Source organism: Eublepharis macularius, chromosome 13 (genome assembly GCF_028583425.1).
Source record: "Eublepharis macularius isolate TG4126 chromosome 13, MPM_Emac_v1.0, whole genome shotgun sequence".
Classification (NCBI taxonomy): Eukaryota; Metazoa; Chordata; class Lepidosauria; order Squamata; family Eublepharidae; genus Eublepharis; species Eublepharis macularius.
In genome coordinates this window covers 12963376-12986633 of record NC_072802.1, presented here as the reverse complement: position 1 = coordinate 12986633, position 23258 = coordinate 12963376, and the positions used below count along the sequence as shown (strand labels likewise).

Here is a 23258-nt window from a genome sequence, read left to right as displayed (position 1 = left end):
ATGGACAAAAGTAAGCCAGCGCAAGATCCATGTACAATTTTCCTTTAATAGGTTTGTTTGAGTAATTTAAATGCTTAATCTTCAGAAAGCTCATCAAATAGAGCACAAGCTTGACCTGTTAAGTCACTTCCTCTTTTCCTGTTGAATAATTTTAATTGTGGCACAGGGGAAGTAATTACATTTTATGCAAGTGACTGTATTAAATAAATATCTGTCTTAATTACAAACACTTCCAGTATACACAAAACATCAAATCTTTCCTCTTAAGCAGCAGGAGTCCTCTTTGTTTTTATCAAAAGTTTGGAAGCCACTGAACAGATTGGCATAAACGAGGTGTCATTTGAAACTTAAGATGTATACACAAAATACTTGCAGTGTTCAATTTCACAATCTGCTTATTGACCTTTTTAGAATTAAAAAAATCTGCCCTGTCCCCATTACACCCAAGAAATTGGTCCTGATGTCAAGTCATATAGCAGCTAACTAATGGTAGCAACATGAACTATGGTCCTCCAGGGGACCTGAGGGAGACATAATCATGTTTAAGAGAACCATGGTAATAAATTGGGAAGTGCTTCCTTCTTCTGCACAAATTCCCTCTTTTCCTTTCAGCATTTACAGAGCCCATTGCTACCCATGATAAACTAAAGTTAACTGTGGTTAGCTTTAACTTTGGTGCAGATGTAATAATACCATAGTAAAAACTGAAGGAAGAATTTAGTACAGAAAGGCTTTTTTTATTTAAGAAAACAGCACTGTTGGAATTGGCAGTTCTTTGGGGTATAACAAATTGTGCTATTCTTTGTTCAGCACTAAAGTAAGGCAGTTGGGACTGTAGAAGGTATAAGCTTTTCGGACTAGAAATTTAGGGCCTGTTTGAGAACACAATTTTAGTTCTCCTCCCTTAAGTTGTTTATGGAGATACGGACATTTGGGAGCTCTGTCCATAAATAACTTTGCTTTTTAACCTCCACTTGTCATAGTATGCCTTGTTCTGACAAACATTTACTTACTTCATTTATACCCCACTTGCCACCCAACGGGGACCACACATCATTTTCCATTCCTCTGTTTTATCCTCACTTGTGAGGTAGATTAGGCTGAGAGCCTCGCTACAAGTGACATCTTCCACGCGAACGGCACTTGATCATTTTCGCAAGTCTTTCTGGGTACTGAAGTCCCTCTCCCACACCCCTTTTCCTTCTGTTCCTTCCCCTCTCCATTAGCACGGCTGCCTGAAGAGACGGAGAAAGCCTACGACAGCAGCTTTTGCAAATCGTCTTGCTGGGGGGTGGGGAATGCTCTAGAGAAAGCTGACATGTCGGTGAAGTCCTCCCCTCTCTGTTAGAACTGTTAGGATCGCTGCCTTAAAAGTCAGAGAAAGCCTGCGTTTGCAAATCGTTTCTCTAGTCGCAAGCCTGCTCTCAATGATCTTTGAGGGTGGGCAGCTGCAACTTTCTTAGCTTTCTCTAGAGTATTCCCCCCCTCCCCGAGCTGCCCGCTGCAACTTTGCTAATCGTCTTGCTCGGGGAGGGGGGGAAATACTCTAGAGAAAGCTAAGAAAGTTGCAGCTGCCCGCCCCCAAAGATCATTGAGAGCAGTCTTGCGACTAGAGAAACGATTTGCAAACGCAGGCTTTCTCTGACTTTTAAGGCAGCGATCCTAACAGTTCTAACAGAGAGGGGAGGACTTCACCGACATGTCAGCTTTCTCTAGAGCATTCCCCACCCCCCAGCAAGACGATTTGCAAAAGCTGCTGTCGTAGGCTTTCTCCGTCTCTTCAGGCAGCCGTGCTAACGGAGAGGGGAAGGAACAGAAGGAAAAGGGGTGTGGAGAGGGACTTCAGTACCCAGAAAGACTTGCGAAAATGATCAAGTGCCGTTCGCGTGGAAGATGTCACTTGTAGCAAGGCTCTGAGAGTGTACGACTACCTCAAGAATAGGTGAATACTGGAAATTCAAGTTTTGAGTGATGTTGGTCTTTTTCTGTTTCTGTGAACAGCTCTCAAAGTTTTTCCAGGCCCCTTCACAATCCTGTTCAGCTGGCCTCTGCCTTTATGCTATTTACCAGTAAGCTGCATATACTTTGAAAAGTGGTGTCTGGAGTATTGTATGTGATAGTGAGGAAGGAGGGGCCACAAACATTTTTAATTGAAATGGAGACCCTGTATTTCTAAAGTTTGAGCACCACTGATTTTAATATTACATTCACAAGGAGATTAACATACAACTGATAAATCTTCCCCTCTCCCTCAGTAAATCATCTAGTAGAATTTAAACCCCGAATGAGTCTCCCCATCTCTGCCAGTGATACTTGTCTTTGTGAGTCAAGGATGGCCCCAATTCATAGATTATTATAGGTGTGTACTTGGACAAACTGATGATGTAGTCTTTGAAAGGTGATTCATAAGGCTGACAGTCTTCTTAACCTAATTTCACTGGATCTTTCTAATGTACTCATTACTGTTGTTTTTTTAAACTTTAGTTGTTACTCATAAGTAAATATGCTAATGGTATATGACACTAGCAAGGAATTAATTTGCCTAAAAGGCCAGATTCCCCTAAATCACCGCAATACTTCTCCTAAGAAGACAAATTAAAATAATGCTTATGATGAAGGCAGGCTACTGAAATTGAATTTTCGGTATTGAATCCTCCTTCAGTGAACAGAATGATTGTATTGTGTGTAAGGAGAATATGATGGATAGAAATCATTTTTAAAAAACCTGTAAAACTGGTATCTTTTAAACCCCATTTCTTACAAATATCATGTGTACTAATACACTTAATTGTTGCCTGTCAGTCTTTTTTTTAGTGCAGCCCACACTGCAGCATCTTGCTGCTGGGTTTTCTAGTGTCTTTCCTCAAGTCACATTTGTCTGGTCTGTGCCAGCCTCTTTATAAACCTTTTGCTCATCTTCTTTTTTTGAACTTATTGGCTCACTTGCCATTAATCTTCTTTTAAAAAACCCAATTTTCTCTTTGTTCTTTTGTAGTTTGTATGTATTTTCCTTAACTGTGTCACTGGAAGGCCATCTCCTGACTTCACTTTGCTCTGTCTGTCATAATCTTTATGTGCTCACATCTTGCCTCCGCCAGCTGAATAGAAATAGAATGGGGCCCTCCCTATCAGAGCATCCATCTCCAAAACCTTTCCCTTTAATAAATTTTTCAGTGATGGTTGGATGAAGAATTCAATTAGATACTTTGTGCCGTTTGAAATTTTGTACCTGTAATTTTTAAATTTTTAATGTATTTACTGTGATTTTAAATTGAGAAACTGTAAATTTTAACATCTGTGAATGTAATCCGCCCTGAGCCTGCCGGTGTGAGGAGGGCGGAATAGAAATTTAAATAAATAAACCTGTAGAAGGGCATCTTGGGGCATGTAAAGAGTGTGGATGCAATTAACTGAAATTCTAACATGAAATTCTGAAGTGCATTTCTCCACATCTTCCCCCAAAACAAAACACATCATTCACCAGAGGTTGTGTTGCATTGTAGAAAAGAGAACAGAGTAACCAGAAACTTTCAATAACACTGTAAAAGTTGTGCATACTTCAACATGCAATTATTCCTGTACATATCTGAGCAAAAGTCTCTTTCCTCTGGGATGAGTCTTTGACGGTTTCCACACAGCTGGTTGTTCCCACCCTTTTTTCACATATTGTTTTGCTGAGTTGCTCCAAAAACTCAGCCTCCGCACACACTCCCCAAAAGTGTTACTTTTTGCTTTGAGGTCACAGGACAACCTCCACAGTTCATTAAAAAAGCGGTTTGGGTTGGGCACTTTCATCATCATCACCTGCCTCTCTTTCAATTTTTTTTTTACCTTCCACATCGCATGCTGAGAGCTTCGTGGTGGAGCTGGGCGGTGATCATAGGATTCCTCGGAGCACTTTAACTATTCACATGCCCAAGAACTCAGAAGAAACACTCCGTCAACCCATAACAAAAGAAAATACCAGGGAAAGTGAAGTTCCAGGGGGGGAAATGCTGAAAAAAGACAGTAGGAAAACAGCCTGCAAACATTTTGCAAACAGACATGTGGAACCCTGAGGAAAAGCTGTCAGAGTTCCATGGTCCCGATGTAAACTTGTCCACAGCTGCAGGGTATGCGGTATACTCCTGCAGAGGTGAAGGGGTCTCTACTTTTCCCATACTTTTCCTGTGGGAGACTGTTTTTTCCTTAGTTGTTTGATTTATCCTTGGTCAAATCAAACAACTTGGTACAAATCAAACAATTTATCCTTGGTATAAATCAAACAACTAAGGAAAAACAGTCTCCCACAGGAAAAGTGTTTTTGCCATGTATCAAAGGAATCACTGATCAGATGGGAAAGCTTATGAAAAAGCACAACCTACAAACAGTATTCAGACCCACCAGAAAAATACAACAGATGCTATGATCAGCAAAAGACAGTAGAGACCCCCTCACCTCTGCAGGAGTATACCGCATACCCTGCAGCTGTGGACAAGTTTACATCAGGACCACACAGCGTAGCATCCAGACAAGAATAAAAGAACATGAAAGACACTGCAGACTTAGCCAACCTGAAAAATCAGCAGTGGCTGAACATAGCCTAACTCAAACGGGACACAGTATCTTATTCCAGGACACTAAAATACTGGACAACACTTCCAACTACTTTGTCAGATTGCTCAGGGAAGCCATTGAAATTCATAAGCATAAGCACAACAGGAAAGAAGAGACTTTAAGAATGAATAGAGCATGGTTTCCAGTCCTGAAAAACACTGGGCTAACAAAATACTCTACATCTCACAATAGCCCTGCAGATAAGATTAGCATATCAACTACCAATCCATATGCAAAAGAACCTTCTCAGGATACAGTGAAGCATTAGCGTTCCATTAGCATTCCACAACCTGGGAAACTCTTACAGGATGTCGCAACCCAAACCCACCTTCCTGAGTAGATATAAATTACCTGCTAACATCTTCTCCGCAGTTTGACACTTAGAGATCTCTGTCTTTCGGTGCTACACCTCTGAAGATGCCAGCCACAGCAACCATCGTTCTCTGGCCATGAAAGCCTTCCACAATATACTTTTGGATTGTTTGTGAGCAAAAATGTACTAGTTGTTCATTTATAAAACAACTAGCATAGTAGGTCTCTTCTATCTAGGAGGATATTACATACAGACATGGTCATGTGTACTTGGACAGATCATAGTTCTTTTACAAATTAACCAGAATATGTTTAAAGAGAAGCTGAATTCTAGGATCTTAGATAATTAAATAAATAATCCTTTATCCTTCTGTGCAACATTGAAAGACCCATTTTACAGATGGAAAGGCATAGAGGCCAGTAGTTAAGTGGTTTGCTCAAAGATATCAGATGGGAACATCTTCCCGCACCTCCAATTTACAGAATGAGAGGTAAAAACAATCTTTTAATAAGTGTAAATTTCCTATTTACTGAGATTAAATTTGTTTGCAAAGGCTCACAGCTTTATCTAAGTACAATAGCGGAAAGCTTTTGAAGACATCTGAGTAGATCTCCCCATATGCTCTGAAGTTGCTGGTGTAACTTAAAATGCTTCATACTGAGGGTCAAGTTTGGGATCTTCAGTCTTTTAAAAATTAGAATATGGTTTCCCAAGCCTCATATGCACAAGAAAATGTTTTGTAACATCTTTCTTCTAAGAACTATAATAGTTGCTCAATGATGTGCTCCTGCTAAATTGACTGGTCTCTGTTGATTTGTACATGTAGAGGATTTCTTCTAAGATAGCTCAGCTACAATTGTAAATCTAAAGATGAAGAAATATTTAATTAGTTAAAAGGAAAGAGGAGAGAAAACTCAGTGTGTCTAAACACTTAGCAAACTTTATAGAACAGTCTTTTTTTTAATGAAGACAATTCCTCCTCCCATCAAGAAAGATCAAAAACAGCGGCATATCAAATTTGAACAAATATATGGCTCGTGACCATCTCTAGTGTTGCCCTAGATTTCTTCAAAATGTCATTGTGTGTTTATTAGTAAGCTTACCACTGCTAACATCAAGTAGCTGTGACCCTTTGCTATTCTTGCAGTCTAGACAAGCCTAGCTCCGTTGCATAGAAAATAGTGGAAACTTGTACACACGGTTAGGATAATCACCCAGGTGGATCCTATTTTTGTTTGCTTTACCAGGCAGCTGGCTCTCCTCAGGTTTGACTGCTGGCCTAAAGCTGCCACTTTGGTGCCCCTGTGGTAGGGAGAAATGGGTGCACTCTCCCCATAGCTGTGTTGACACTTGAAAAGGCATGCTGTGGGCCTAGTCAGAATTGGGCCCTCATAGCATTTATAAATAGCTTTAAAATGGCAATGGCATGGTGGCCACAAGGACACTGTTATGTCTAGTTTAGTCCTTAGCTGTTAAGGAGAAATAGAGCTGGGTATCATCTGCTCTCCAAATCTCTGGATGGTCTCTCCCAGCAGTTTCCTATAGATGTTAAATAGCGGGGGGGGGGGGGGGAGAAAATGGAACCCTGCAGGATCCCATAGCATAAAAACCACAGGGCTGATCATAAGTCTCTTCCCCCCCCCCAGTGCCACAATCTGGAATCAGCTGGTGAGGTAAGAATAGAACCAGCACAGCACAGTGCCTGCTAACTTTCAACCCAACCAGCCTCTCCAAAAGGATACCATAGTTGACAGTATTGAAAGCTGTGGAGAGGCCCAAGAGAATCAACAGAGATGCATTTCCCTGTCACTCTGCCGGCGAAGGTCATCAGTCGAGGTGACCAAGTCCATTTCTGTCCAAAACCCTGGGTTGAATCCAGATTGAAACGCATCTAGTAGTTATTTATTGTATTCTTTATTTATTTTCAATTTTTTTACCCAGCCTTTCTGCCTTCACAGGGCCACCAAGACAGCTAACATTTAAAACATACAAATTAAAATACCTTAAAAGTCATAAAACCAGCACGCAAATGCATAACCATTTAAAACCAGAACTGAAAATAAATACAAAGAATAAAAACAGCAGTTAAAATATTGCGGGGAGAGAAGGGATCACTGAGGGAGTGCCAAACAAAATAAAATACTCTTTGCCTTCTGTTGGAGGATAAGCATCAAAGAAAGAGAGAGTCACAGGAAAAACCAGAAGAGAAAAGCAAACTGCGCCATGACTTACTAACTACAAAACATTATCCAATAAATCTCAATGAGAGTCGTCTTGTGTGTGAATTTCTTCAGTCTTATTTGTTAATTTCATATACACAGACACAGCCAAACCATTTAACAATAAAGAAACTCTGAGGCAGTCACATGGATTCAATCAATGAACGATATCAACTTCACAGCAAACCTACAATAAAATGCTGAGTGCTCATATTCATAAAAGAACAATAAGAAAGTGACCAGTGCTTATACAATTAAAGTGACAGTGCCTCATAGAAAAATTTCTTTTTAAATTACACAGATATGCTATTCTTGGTGGTATTGAGCAACCCGGTAGTATCTGCACTAATGGCCAAAATTTCAAAACTGTTCTTTTGAACATTTTTCTCATACTGTTGGCAATCTGTAGCTTTCCCATTAAAAAGGAGAAATCAGAAGCTGTAAGAAAATAAACTATCTCTTGCCTTGAAAACCCTATGGGGTTGGCATAAGTCAGCTGCGACTTGATGAAGAACTGTAGAACGAATGACTGTGTGCCTGGAATAAATGTTTTATGAGGACAAAATATGTAAGATTTGTCTTGCTTAGTTTTGAAGCCTTGCATCTCTATATTCTCTAGACAAAGGAATCAAAAGTGCTAAATTTGATTTCCTTGCAGATCCAGATACTTATCATGTATTTCATTTTTACTCTGCCCTTCCTCTAAGGAGCTTAAGGTAGCATATATGGTTCTGCTGTCCTCTATTTTATCCTTTCAAGAACCCTGTGAGGTAGGTGATGCTACGAGAATGATGGACACAACATCATTCTTTCATGGAGAGCATGATATTTTTTTCATGGCAAACAGACCGGAGTCTCCTTGGTCCTAGCTGCTCTAACCACAACACCACGCTGGCACTTTACTTTAAGAATTCTTGCAGTGGGAGGGTTTGAATAGTGGCTTTGGTTCCTGTTGTATATGATATAATGCTTACATTAAATAACACCGAACACTTTTTATTAGACCTCTAATAAAGAATTAGTTTTGTGCAGCAGCATTTAATTGTCTTGATGTTGTCTTCCTTTTTGTCTTGCCTCATGCTGTAGTGCATGTTGGTGGCTTAAACATTATAATTGTATTCTTTATAGAAGGAGTCAGTGGTATGATATTGTACCAGGAAACACATTTGCATGAGCCAGGCTCTAGAACAAACCATTTTCATGGCATGAAAGATTGTTTTTGTTCCTGGTGGTGTTGTAATAGAACAGTTTACAAAAGTATTCTTTGTGAAGCAATTGTGTAACCGACAAATTTTGAATACTTTAAAAGATCTTTAAAAAGGCAAAATTAATCATTTATATTTCATTCAATGATTGCTTCAGATTTTTGGAAAATAACTTTTTAAAGTTGGCCCAACATATACAGCTTTGTTATAAATACTCTCTCACATATTAGAAGTTGCTACTTATTTGTGTATTTAATAGCCCCTGTAAGTATTAAGCAGACTTGCAGATAAGTTAACCACACTAACCTACAAAAAATTTAGCAGCCTATATCTATGTATATCTGAATTTAAATACCACATTTTTTAAAAAGAACAAAAACGTTTATAATGTCAGGCCTTTAGAAACTCAGCATTACAGGATACAAAATGAAAAACCTGAAGGGAAAAAATAAAATGGATATTTTTTACAGTGAGACAGTTTTAAAGGCACCTTGACAGATTTATGTATATATTTTTATATAAATATATAAAACTGTAGCCATAGCTGCATAGCAGTGTTTCCTTTTACAAATTCTTGTAGTCCAAGACAAAATCAGTATTATTTTTGCTCAAATATATATAAATATATGGATATCTTCATAACAAATCAATGCATGGCTTTTCATGAGAACCACCCTATTACCTCTCTCGTCCTCTTACCTTTAGGTTTGAGGCATGGTTTCCTAGAGCTCAAACCAGAATTTGCTTTTAATGCTTTTTAAAGCTTAGGCAATGGATGGTCTTTACATATTAGTAAAATTCCCTTTTAAATTGGTTAGCATCAATATGCAGCCTTGCATAGCTGTAAAATCACATATGAACACAGTTTTTAGGCTATTTTCTCTTAAAGCAGCTGCAGTTTTGACAAAAATAACAACCAGTTTTGGTTCACTGCAGATCTTTTCCACCTAAAACAGTTTAGGTCAAGGAAAGAATAAATTGAAGTAGATAACTCCACTCAAAGACAATGCTCACTGAGAACCTAGGCTATTTATGCTATTATTTTAATTGAGTAATTATTATACTGAGTAATTGTTTTAATTTACTGGGTTTGGATTGGTGCAAAAGGGATACAAAACAAGAGTTTGCAAACCAGGCAAGAGGCTGCTGGTGCAGATACTGTATCTTAGTTGATGAGTATTCAGTTGGCCGAGATCTGCACATGTTTAGTGTGCTGATCCTGTAGAATGGCTGTAATGCAAAGAGGGTAATATCTTGCTTGATTTAGGGTAGTATCTAGTTGGCCAGACATCTTATTAACAATCCATATGAATGGATGAGGCAGGAACTTGTGTAATCTGTTTACAGAAGTTGTTGTTGCATAAGTACACTTAGCAGAAGTTGCTGTCACAATATTATATGTATTCCTACCCATTGCTTGAAATCATGTGAGCTGTTTAAAGCCTCAAAGAAGTACTTGGTTATACTTTGTTTTCAGGCTTGACAAGCTTTTCCATCTCTAATGTCAGTATCTGAGAGCTAAACTACACGAGATGCCTGGCATGTGTCCTTCATGTGTCAGATTTCTGCAAGTTTCCCTGGAAAGTGTAGTCTGACAAAGAACGGCTGCTTGCTGCGATTCTCCGCTGGGGAGAATCGCCAGGGGAGAGATTGCCACCTAGGGCTGAGGGCGAGCAGAAGGAAGCACAGTGACAAACTCAGACCCACATCATAGCTGGAATGAAAACTGGCCACAACTTTATTGAATATAGCATAAAGGAGCATTGGCGATGCATGTAGGTTGGAGCCCAAAAAACATTGGCTGACCCGCCTGCCAGCCGATGACCCCCACCCGCAGTCTGCAGCTGAGGGTGGGGGGAACTGAGGAGTGATATTAAGGGGGAGGTCACCTGGGTGTACACCCCTGTGTGATTCCTCTGCCACCTGGGAGTGAGTATGCCTTGGCAGCCCCTGAGCTAGGCATGCACCTCCATAACCCACTCCCAAGATTCCTTATGGGAATCCCCTTAACAGGGAGCCTGGGCATGCAGGCTGTGCCTCCCCCAAAAGGGATCTGACCCAATGACAAACTACCACAAGAGCCAGCGTGACTCCCCACCAAGGCTCCTACGGCTGCAACCATTCCACTAGGCCACCGTGCAAAAAGTCACTGCAGGTAGTCTGTCATATATGTCAGCCTACATGTCTGCCATGAGTATTTTCTGTATTCTGTGCTTTGTACTGATCCTCTGAGAGTACATGAAGTTGCATATTGGTGGCCTGTTTGGCTGGGAGTTGCTTATCTTACAGGTGCCTACTGTCGTGTCTACTTTCGTTTTCACTGCCACTTGAGAATGTATCTTTGAGTGCCGGCTTGAGCCTGGGAACTGAAAATGACTTCATTTTTGCTTCTCTCCTCCTGTCTCAACCCCTTCCCCCGCCCTCCTTGCTCCTTCGCACCAGAATCCTAACTGTCCATATCCTAAAGGCGGGAACTTTCCCTATAACTAACCCCTCCAAACTTCTGCACATCACTTCTGCCAATACTCGTGTCTGTGTATGCTGATGCTGATGGATCTCTAATAAAGTAACTTTAACTCATACCCTGGAGTGTGTGCAGTAGAGTACTATGGGGATCTAACTGCCAGAACCTGACATAGTCCAAGTAAGCCATCATGGAGCGCCCAGATTGTTCTCTCCCAGCTGGATAACGAAAGCATCCAGTGGGCCCCATCGCCGGGTCTGGTGTACTAGTGTTGGCATCAATGCCTCCCAAAGCATGCCCCACAAGCCGAGCCAATGGATCCTGAGGTGACCTTCCATCCCCAGATGCCTGCCCCATCTGGATGACTCAGCATATTTCATGACCCAATGTACGATACTGTGGCCACATACCCAGATAGTCTTCCACGGACCTAAAAGAAGTTAAATAAACACATCACCGTTAATAACCCCCTTCATTGGCTGGTCGAATGTAAGATCGGAAGGCCCCAGAGTGACATCGGCCGGTGGCACAGATCAAGGAGGCTGGCAAGCCTAGACTTGTGGCCATGGTGGCAGCCCTGATCCGGAAGGAGTGTGTGTCAGACTGCACAGGAGGGAGTCTGGCTGCTTGCAGGCAGGCTCACAAAAGAGCTGAGAACTGGTAACGGGGGACGGGGGAAAGGTCCCTGTGAAGGAGCAAAGGACCCTGGTTGACAAGGGCAATGTCTAGGTAGGCCCTGACTGCCTGGACCGGGCACAGGGAATGGTTGGGTGCGGATCTCAAACAGATGGTGGACCCCCACCCTTGCTGGTCCATTTGGGAATAGCATATCATGATGACAACCCTGTGAGGTGACCAGGCCACTTCCCTGATGCCCAGAGCCCACCCAGAGAGGTCAGGGAACGGATTGGGGGTGTGACGAACCTCTGGTGCCAAGGCAAAGAACTCTCCATCTGGAATCAAGACAAGGTGTCCACAGTGCCGTTATCCACATCTGCTACATGATGGGCTGAGAAGTAATGTTAGCAGCAAGACAAATAAACACGAAACAGTTAATTAAATGGATGACCTGCCCAGAGTGAGAAGACTGCTTGTTTATAACCCTCACCGTAGCCTGGTTGTCACAAGTGCTTCCCCCAAACTGCTACAGAGACAAGGATAGGGAACAGTTCCAGGAAGGTAAGTGTCAGTCTGGATGACAGGCTATGGCAGAGAGACCTCTGTATCCTCACAGCAAGAAATCCACGATCTTGGTTGAAAGGCTTTTTTCAGGAATCAAATAAAATCCGCATATATGTCCATAGGATTGCTCGGAAGAAAAGCAAGCAGATAAGCAAGTTGATAGGAATACCTAAAGGTGTGAAAACCATTCTTCTTATAGAGCATAATTACTCATCCCCCCTCCCAACAGTAGAACATAACTTTTGGCGCAAAGCAGTTTTGAGTACTCCTCACATAGTTTACATATCAAGTCTAGACACTAGGAAGGCATAAGATTAAAGTTGAAACACAGTGTTTCATGAGAACATATAGTTTACAAGGTCAGAAGTCCTGCGAGCTTCAAAGCAGTTAGATAAGGCACCTGTGGCTTTAGTAGGCCTGTGAAAGCAAGGCAATATGACATCAAGGTACAGCATTACATTATAACAGCAATGGTTCACTATAACAGCTCAGCTTAAAATAATGGCATAGATGAGGTGCAGACATGACAGTAAGGCCCCTGAGGACCCTGACTCTACCCAGGTGGGAGGCCAGTCCTTGGCACAACAGCGCCCCCTGAAATAAACTCCAAAGCCGAGGCTGCCTGCCTTGTCTGAGTGAATTTGTAATTCTAGCCCCAGGTCTAAGGGGTCTTGCCCTAAGAAAACTCCTTTGTAGCTAGATGAAAAAATCAAGTCACACCCGGAGGCCGTCCTTGATGCCTCTGGTAAGCTGAATGTGGTGATGAGGGGAGGATGCCCTGCTACAAGCCCTGGAGAGCCGAGAGCAAAAAGTCTGCCCAGGGGAGACAACCCTGCAGGCGAAGTTAAGGTGGCCAATGATAGACTGGAGCTCCCTTAAGGTACATTTTTTGCGAGATAGGGCTGACGTGACGGACTCCTGGAGGGAGCCCAGCTTGTCCGCGGGAAGCCGAGACAGCCTGGCCACAGAATCTAGCTCAATTCCAAGGTAAGTGAGGTGGGAGGCTGGGCCCTCGGTCGTCGACCAGGCAAGGGGGATCCCCCAATTCCTTGGCCAGGGCCTGAAAGGTGTTGAGACAATCAGCGCAAGCCGTGTTGCCAGAAGGAACCATGAGAAAAAAAACATCCAAGTAGTGCGTAATGTGGGTGGGTGGGGGGAAACCCATGTGATCCTTAGCAGCCCTGTGAAGAGGCCCGCTTCCTAGGCCAGTACTTTGAGGGTCCATTGTGGCCCTGGCATCAGTGGGGGTTGTCTGGCGGGTCTGTGGAATCCCTGCAGAGCCGTTCTTGTGGCCCGTAGGCTGGAGAGGGCTCTAGGTCCCTTTTGGTTTGGCCTCAAATGGGTTAGAGCTGCCAGAAGGTTAACCAGCTTCTGCCCGCAGCTTCCTTCTCACAGGCAGCTGCTCTTACATCAGGGTCAGACTATCCGTCCTTCCTCCTCAGCCAGGAGCTCCGAAGCCCTTTTATTCCCTCCCCCTAATGGATGCTCCTCCCCGCTTCCCAATTGCCAGCTCCCACAGTTTATTATTATTTATTATTTATTTATTATATTTTTAACCCGCCCTCCCCACAAGTGGGCTCAGGGCAAGGTACAACATTGATTAAAATACAACATAAAAACAATAAACACAGCATAAAAACAGCAATCAATAAAACCATTCCAAGATGGGCAATCCTGCACTTCTCAGCATACAAAAAGGGGAAGTAGTAGCGGACAGATAGATTACTGTACCCCTTTTCGGGGCAGCCAGCAGTGGAACCTCTATAACCCCTCATAGAAGGAGACCGGTGCAGGGCTCAGCACTGATGGACTAAAATTAGCCTCCATTATATGTCTGGTGGAACATCTCTGCCTTAAAGGCCCACTTAAGTGATACAAGATCATGGTGGGCCCAAGTGTCCTCAGACAGAGTGTTCCACCAGGTTGAGGCCAGGACCGAAAAGGCCCTGGTAGAGGCCAGCCAAGCCTCCATAGGACCAGGGACCGCCAGTAGATGTTTTCCGGTTGAACAAAGTGTTCTCTGGGGCACATACGGGGAGAGATGGTCCCTTAGGTATGCTGGTCCCAGGGCTTTATAGGTCAGAACCAACACCTTGAACCAGATCTGGAATTCTACTGGGAGCCAGTGAAGTGGCTGCAAGATAGGCGTAATGTGTGTCCTATATGAAGCTCCAGTTAGGACATGAGCAGCAGCATTCTGGACCTGTTGAAGTCTCTGGATCAAGCCCAAGGGCAACCCTGCATAGAGCGAGTTACAGTAGTCCAACCTGGAGGTGACCGTTGCATGTATCACTGTTGTTGGGTCCTGGGCCAAGAGGTAGGGCGCCAGTTGCCAGGCCTGCTGAAGGTGGAAAAAGGCTGCCCGAGCCACAGCCGTGATCTGGCCCTCCATAGACAAGGAGTCCAGAATCACGCCCAAACTCCTAACCGATGGTATGGGCACAAGTGATGCCCCCCGCAAAGGTTGGGAGAAGGATCCCTGCCTCCCACAGCCCATGGCCCAAATACAGGATCTCTGTCTTCACGGGATTCAATTTCAGCCTGCTCTGTTCTACCCACCCAGACACGGCCTCCAGAGCTCTCAACAGTGTGTCAAGGGCAGAGTCAGGTCGGCCGCCCATCAACAGATACAGCTGGGTGTCATCTGCATATTCATGACAACCCAGTCTGAAACTCCGCACCAAGTGGGCGAGGGGGCACATATAAAGATTGAACAACAGGGAAGAGAGTGTTGCCCCCTGTGGGCACTCCAAAGGATGGCGTGCGGACAGTCTTTCCCCCAGCGCCACCCTCTGTTCCTGACCGTGGAGAAAAGACACAAGCCACTGCAAGGCTGTGAGGCTAATCACCTGTGCTAATGCAGGCTGCAGCACTTGGCCCCACCTCCGCCCAGGTGTACGTCCCTGGGTGTGCCTCCCACTGTTTCCTTCCCTGAACCCGCCCCCCCGGTCTGACTGTAGGCTCCTGACGGGGGCCTGCCTCTTGGACAGGCCCTCAGGCCTATCCACTGCTGGGCGGTGGGGTGGGTTCTGCCTCTGCTGCCCTAGGCTTGGTGTCGAGCTGCAGGGCTCTGCCTCCTCGCCCGGCCGGGGCAAGCCTTGCGGCTCCCAGAATCCTCTGGCTGGCCTCCACAGTGCTTCGCTGGATGGGCCTCACTGGGGCTGGGGCTGAAGTAGGGCCAACTTCGATGAACTTGATGAGAGTCATTCCATGGGGGAGTGTGCTGGAAGGGACCGGTGAGAAGCTCCAGTGCCCTGCTGATGATCTGTAAAGAACTGGCAAATGGGGTAGGGTTAGCATCCATATGACCCTTAGCTGCCCTGATTTGGGCCTGGGAGGGGGGCTGAGGCTTCCACTGTCCTTTCCGCTCCACTTTCAAGAGGGCAGCATCAGCAGGGGTCCTCACCAAGAGCTGGCCCAGCCCCACTGTGCCTCCTGCTACTTCTGGGTCCCAGAGGCTTGGCCTGCCCCTGCCCCCCCGGCCCCTTAGAGGCTGGCCGGATTCTGGATGTCCTGCCACTGCTGGCCTGCCTCCTAAGGTGTCCTGGTTTCCCCTTGATCTCCTTCTTGAAGGAGGGGTGGCTTATTAGACAGACCCCCCCAGCAGCAGCTGGAACCCCAGCCACCCTGCTCTCTTAGTACTGACTACCCAGACAAACAGTGGAGAACCACACCTAAGGGACTAAGACAATCAAAAAAGCTTATAAGATGTAAATTTTTATAAATATATTTTTGAATTTTAAGGTGCCAAAGTGCAAAGTGCTAATGAATATGAATAAATATATAAATACAGAAATCATACAAAATCTCAATACAAAACACTGCTTGCAAGGATGACATTTAAATACCTAAGAGGCAAACGGCCAAACAATATTCAATATAACAGTGTTCCATTCAAGTTGAAATCCTCTTGTATGAGGGTGCAAAGGTGTCAGAGTAGTCCCAAAGGAGTCTCTAGACAAAGACAGGTAAGTATCCACTTTTAATCTTCCAAAGGTGCATGGCCAGTTTAGTGGGTGCTCCATACTGACACATGAGAGTGCAATTGTCAGTACTGATGCTGGTTGGCAAGATCTAACGACCCTTGATGAAGCTACAACCTGCAAACAAGCGTTTTTGATGACCAGTTCCTTGTTGGGTCAGTGGCTTCTTGATTTCCATCTGCTTACGTCCAGCTGCAAATGAAAAAGAAAAAAGAATATGAGTATTAATTATCCTTTGGAAGATTAAAAGTGGACACTTTTCTTCCTCCAGTAGGCAGTGTGGAAAAGGGAAGAAAAGAACAAATTCTTGTTGGCTACAGATTGCCTTGGTGGTGTCCCCCTCTGTCTGATTCATTCCACCCTCATCTGCGAAGGAGATGGATCTGAAAGCTAGCTTGTTTTTGTTAATCAACAAAGCTAGCTTGTTTTGTTAATGCTTGAGCCATTCACAGAAATGGCTTTCAAACTTGATCTGAGCAGTATTGAATAACGTGTATTTTTCTTGAAGCACAAATGACTTACTTCTTTTGCAATAAGAATTCATCTCTCCTATTTTATCCTTCCCTTCCTCTTGAGAAGCGGAGGATGGCATATATGATTCTCCCTTCCCGACTTTAATCTTACAAAAACTCTGTGCGGTAGACTAGGCTGAGCATGAGGAACTGGCATAAAGGCTCCTACACTGAATTCCTAAGCAGAGTTGCAGCCTTCTAAGTCCATTAATTGTCAAGGGGTTTAGAAGGGTATAACTCTGTTTAGGGTTGTACTTGTGAACTTCATGACTGAATGGGGATTTATGACTGGATCTCACTTCTAGTCTAACACTCTGTGCTACAGTGAATGAAAGCATTTGGATATAAAATTGTCGGTGAATAACACTTGGGAGACTGTAAAGCTATTAAAAATTATTCGTTGCAGATTTGCTGTATTTATAGATGTGTACAGTTCATAGGAAGTGCTGGATTGTTTAGTACACAATTCTTTATTGCAAATTGACAATTTGTTGCCACAGATATTGAAGAAGTAACTACAAATAGCTATTAGTGTAGCACAAAATGCTGATGAATAGAAAACAAATTAAATTATTTAGGTGCCCTAAGTTCATGGTTAATGGCATTTGGCATGATCCTGCTAAAGTTAATTGCTTCAAAATGCTATCAAAATAAGTGGGATTTAAAAATGTTTAACTCTGGCTGGCTGCATCATATAGCTTCACTAATCTTGAATTCACTTCTTGTTTTCATCTCCAAATAGCTGTTTCTGTAAGGGGTGTTGCAAGCTGTATTTATAAAAGTGCTTCCCTTTTTTCCCCCTCAGCTACCTTTTGAATTAGAGGTTTATTACATCCAGCATGTCATGCTGTACATTGTTCCCATCTACCTACTATGGAAAAGAGGTAAGTCTGCTGTTAATGTTTTTCCCCTCTGAAGGCATACTAGCCTCTTATATCCATGGGAAGCTAAATGCTAATTGCAGCCCATTTTCCAGAACAACCACTTATGGTGAGGGCCCTTCACAACAGGCCTGCACCCAACCATCCAGGCATGGATAGCAGAGTTTCCTTGCGTTCCTTTCCATTTTCTGGAACATTCTGTTGAGTGTATCTCTTGGTTGCCTTTGTGTAATGTACACAAAGTACAAATACAAAGTACAAATACTCACACAGATTTTTCTTTGAAGGTCTTCAATTTAAAATGACTCATGGCAGCATAAGGTGTGTGTGCATTTCAGAGAGCTTGAATGCATTGATACACCTAAGGAATTTCTTCTGTTTAATGTCGACTCAGCCGTGACTTTTCATGGATTTTTTTCCTGCTTCAGATATATTCTTGTGCCATCAATATGTGAAGAGGTCATTGCTTGAGGTGTGCATTCAGATATTCCTGAGCAATTTACTGTTTCAGGTCGGCTTGGGAATATCTGAAATGACTCCAAACAAAAATTGATCTCCTGAGGGAAGCAGCAGGAACAGTGGAGGGGTGGGGGGAGAGAAAGCATGAGTGCTGCTGCTGTGGTCCTTTATATAGCCTTTAAATTTTAAAGACCCACTGTGGTAGACCTGGCCTCCAGAAGCCTGTTCTACTGGGTGTGCTAGACCATATAAAATCATACAGAGTGTCTCTGCACAAGACATCTTACACAAGGATGCTCAAACGTAGAGATGCAATGTTAGCCAGGAAGTGTAGTTTAAAAAGACAGAGCCAGCAGAGATTGCTCCTCAGAGGGTTTGTTAATTTCATTTTACGGGAAGGCTCTGTCAATTTCACCTCTCTACATCAGGGTAGATTAAAAAGACAGAGCTGGCGGAGATCACTGGAAAGGGAGGTGAAATTGACAGAGCCTTCAGGAAGGCGAAGATGAAATTAACAAACCCTTGAGGCGTGATCTCCACTGGCTCTATCTTTTTAAGCTGCACTTCCAGGCTAACATTGCATCTCCCCACACTTGAGCATCCCCGTGTAAGACGTCTTGTGTAGAGAGACTCGTAGTTACATAGTTTGATTGTGTGATTTTGATTTCAGAATATAATTTATAATTAGATTATAATTCATAGGAGGAAAATCACAGATCTTTGTCAGTATTAGTGAGAGGAAAGGCAGATCTGTGTAGTAATTACTGCAAATCTTAATTAATAACATTAGCCCAGGCTTGAAGTGTTGCTGAAATAAATTTTGCACCAGCCAACGCCTGTTGTTACCAAACAAAAGATCAAATAGATGATAATGATAGGAATGGGAGATGTTACAAGGAAAGGAATGATCAAAGAGACTCTGCAATAAAGTTTACATTAAAAAAGAAAGTATGTTAAAGTTGTGGGCACCTGCAGCCCTTAAGAACAAGCCCTTTGGTCCTGTGGGCTGCTAGAGAATTTATCAAATAGTATATTGGTAGCATATTGAAACAAACCAATTTCTGGTTTTGAATGGGGCATGGTTTTCCAGTGCCAATATTTCCAAATCCAAAAAATGTCCCTGAGACATTTCACTTTCAGAATTTTGGGATAATGAAAATCATACCTATCCCAAAATCCTGGAATGAAATAAAAATGAACATTTTCAAAGTGCACATCCCTAGCCCTTATATAAATATAGTATTCTTTCATCAAATTGGTCCTTTCAAGAATGGGTCAGGATATATTAAAATGTCTTTGTTTTGATGGCAGCTACTCTGATGCTCTGATAAACTAATTTATTTACAATGTGAACCAGAATTCAGACTGACTCAATTTTTTTGTAGGTTTTAATTTTCTCTTTGAAAATTTGCCAGGTCACAATAAATCTTTTTTTTTTTTTACAAGCTGGCAATGGGATACTTTGATGCATTTGCCTGTTTTGCGTATTGTGTGTGTGAGGAGTTTCTGGGGTAGCCCAGAATTTGAGGAAACAATCCTGTTTTCAGGATTGGGAACTTCTGCTTGCATACGCTCGTGACTCCATGAGCACAATCCTAAACAGAGTTACTCCAGTCTAAACCCATTGAAATCAATGGGCTTAGACTGGAGTAACTGCTTAGGATTGCACTGTAAGTCTTGAAAACTAGGGAGATACATTGTGTGTCTCTCATGGAAATTAATAAACTGTTTTTGAGGGGGATGTGTGGATGAAAGTATTGCTGAAAAATCATTGAATTATTAAGTGTTTGATCATCCTATATGAAGACAAAAAGAGACAATAGAGAAATTTCAGCACTGTTAACATCGCCACTCAAATTCTAACAAATTTTGGTTATGTATAGAAGTGCAGGTCTGCTGTGCATGGCAGTGATGAAAATTGTCTTGGTGGGGAGAGGGGACTTCTTTTTCTTGTGCACAGAATTGACCTCTCCCTTGAGGCAGTGGGGAAGCCCTTGAGAGTGGAAAACCTGCTCTTGCGTTAGAGCCATTGAGGTTGCTGAGGGTATGTGCAGGCATGCTCATCTCAAACTATGCAGAACATTCATATCAGCTTTGCATTTTGTTGTATGTTGTATGTTTGTTTTTCCTGGGTTTTAGCAATTCAGAGATCTTTTAGTTTTACTCCTTCCCTCACAAGATTCAAACTGACTAAACTACTATGCTTAGAATGCTAAGCTTACAGCTGCATGAAATTGGGGCAGTGGTGATGGGTAACATTTGTACTGCTGCACATGTAAGTTTTCTATGACTGCTGTGGAATTTGAAAACCATAAAGGCTTCTTTTTGTTGTGGGGGGACGACAGTCCAAGAACTTGCTAGTGTTGGGACCTGATTGATTGTAGCCCCCTGCAGTCTTGGATTGGTGCTTGTTTTATTTTCCTTGCATGACTTCTTGGTGTTCATTGTCAGTTTCTTTAGAAAGAAATGGTGTGTGTACATTGTGCCAGCAATTCTAGTTTGTGGACTACCAGTACCTTTTATTATGACCTTTAGCTGTTTGTCCCCTTTACAGCTATCTACTGCCCTCTGGTGCTGGTGCTGGGCTGGCAACAGTGAACTTCAGTCTTTTGTAGAAGACACTTTTGTTGTTCATGGACATAGGAAATGCTGTAGCCCAGAGGTTCTTAAAAGGGGCCATATTGCCCACTGGGAGTAATCTACAAATAAGGGGGGACATTCAGAATGGGGGGGGGAATTGTGGGACATTGGGAATTTTAGGCAGCCCCTTCTCGCCACTTGGAGTTTCTTCTGACAGCCAGTGGTGGTGAGTTTTTTTAATCCTGTCCACTGCACTCCTGAGAATGGAATTCCAGATCCTCGTTTCCCCTCCTAGGCTTTTAATAATCATGAACAGCAAATAGGAATTAACCAAGAATGTTCCTTCCTTGCTTTGGGAAGAAAACAAAAATAATACACCACCACCAGTGAAACTTTTATTTCTTATTTGTGAGGTATTTAATGATAATGATGTTGCATATTTAATAGAAGGGCGTGGTTAAAGATTAAGAGCCACTGCTGTAGCCTGTAAGCACTTTTGGTCTTGTGAGTGTTCTTATAAGTGAACAATGTCTTGGAGGCACAGGATCCACAAACTAGCCGTATCTAGTTCACTTACATGGATTCATCATTCCATAACAGAATGATCATCATTCCGTATCAGAATGATATAATGTCAGATATAGTTATGACTGATTAATTGGAAATTCATGCTTTTCAAGTATCACTCAAAAAGCAGCCAATAAATTAACTGTTTTAGTAAGAATGAATTTTAGGAAAAAGAATATTCTCTAGTACAAACTGCAGCTTCAGCTCTAACTCCATGGGTCTTTACCATAATCTAGAGGAGAATATAACAAAGTGTTTATGTACTGAAAATGTGTGTATATTATGAGAAGGAAAAATGTTTCCATGTTCAATTTAGGGCTTGTCCACACACTTGACTTATTTCTGTGAGAAGAATTTTTCTTTATTTAAGCTATAAACAGTCACATAAAAGCTATAAACAATAAACATAAAAAGTAAACACAACATTCTTTTAAAAAATACTTGACTTATTACTGATTTTCTTAGCAGTCGATCCCCAAGCATTGGAATTGGTTTAGGTATGGTTCTTCCGCATGTCTGCCCTCCTTTTTCATTTTTACAGTTGTGGAATCAGTTTCTTTTGTTCTGCATGTGCCTTAAATAATCAGGATTTTCAAGTGAGGGTGCTGTTGACATTGGTAATGTCACAGTACCCCCCTTTTCATTTTTTGTGCATGCTTATAATGTTAAATTGATACAAGGGCTGAATTTGTTTTAAAAATTGAAAATGAGCACATGGGGAAGTCTTGCATGGGGAAGCCTAAAAGGTGAGCAGCTCCATCACCCATACCTAAATCCCTCCCTTGGTGGTCCAAACCAGAGAGCGCCAACCAGGCTCACTCAGAACCAGGAGGCAGAGGCCAGCAACAGCAGGACTAACCAACCTCTGTTGGGATGGAGCCTAGAGCAGTAGCAGGTATGTTCTTTTCAAACTCCCTGGGTCCTCAGGGCTTTTGCAATAAAAAAAAATCATTTTAATAGCATTATGTCGACCTACTGTTGTAACAATACATGCAGCTGATTTTGCGAATTCTCAGTTGTTTTTTTAAAGTAAGTTTCTAGTCCCTACTGTCACAGAGATATAAGGAAAAAGGTATTTCTCCAGTGGTCCTAGGAGTGGAGCAGTCCTTATTTTGGGATATAGCTCCTCCTCTCCAAAGGCAGGGTCAGTCAGCTGATTTTGATCCTGTAGGGGAGGGGCGTGTCCCTGGAATCACCTGTCTTTCTGGCCCTGCCATCAGAGCAGGACGTCTTCAGCAGCGCTCTGCAGAGCGCAGCAATCCCAGTGAAGAAGAAACTGCCAGAGATGAGCCGGGTGTGGTGGCGCGCGCCTGTAATCCCAGTACTCAGGGAGGCCGAGGCCACAGGCAGTGCGGAGCTCGCAGGGGAAAGGAAAGGCTGTACTGCCTACCCCATCCCCGTTTCGCTCGGAGTGATGGCGAGCATTCGAGCTGACGGCCCTAGGTTGCTCCTAGGTTCCACAGCCACAACCACATAACTCCACCGAGGTTCCCCACCTTCAGGTTGGGAGAAACCCCACCTCAGACGGCCAGAGGATGTGGTGTTTGAGTCCGCGGTAGCCTGTTGTAGAGACTGTTATTATTGGGAACTCCCTCAGGCTTGGAAGGAGGAGCCTCCAGCAGTAGCAGAGGACCTGTTTCAACCCCGGCAGCCCCGACTGAACTGCGGTAAGACTGATCCTGTGGGTAATGGGCAGCGAAAGGAAGGAGGGAGGAGACAAGAGTAGCAGAAGCCTCAGAGCTAGCTTGCACTAAATAAAAGGGAGCCCTCCTTTATTTCTCTTTCCTTTCAGCCAGGACTTGTGAGGTACGCTTTCATTTTCATTTCTCCTTTTGGAGGGAAAATTTCTGTTGGCAAAATATCAGCAAAGGCAGGCCTAGCCACCTCACAGGCCTCAAAGAGCGTAAGCCTGCGGCCTAGACTTTCCAAACTCACAGGCCTCAGCCCCTCCTGGGCCTCTCAACAGGCCAGTGAAAGAGAAATGTCCAAGGGCCTGGATGGCAGAATTCAGCAAAGGCAGGCCTAGCTACCTCGCAGGCCTCAAAGAGCATATGCCTGTGGCCTAGATTTTCCAAACTCCCAGGCCTCAGCCCCTCCTGGGCCTCTCAACAGGCCAGTGAAAGAGAAAAAGCCCAAGGGCCTGGACCTGTCAGGCAAGAATGCCTGGAAAATTTTCTGCTGGTGGTAGGTCAGCAAAGACAGGCCTAGTCTCCTTCCAGGCCTCAGAGAGTGCAAGCCTGCGGCCTAAACTTGCCCAATTCCCAGGCCTTGGCCTACTCCCGGGCGTCTCAAGAGAC

At 43.3% G+C, this 23258-nt stretch overlaps 1 protein-coding gene across 3 annotated transcripts in view; it reads left to right on the top strand.

Moving 5' to 3' along the window:
* TMEM164 (transmembrane protein 164) overlaps positions 1-23258 on the top strand; it is a 101391-nt gene that overhangs the window by 44123 nt on the left and 34010 nt on the right. For all 3 annotated transcript variants that reach the window (XM_054996067.1, XM_054996066.1, XM_054996068.1), the window contains exon 5: positions 17280-17358. In XM_054996067.1, the coding sequence (XP_054852042.1) occupies positions 17280-17358 (79 nt within the window). The remainder of the gene's footprint in view (positions 1-17279; positions 17359-23258) is intronic.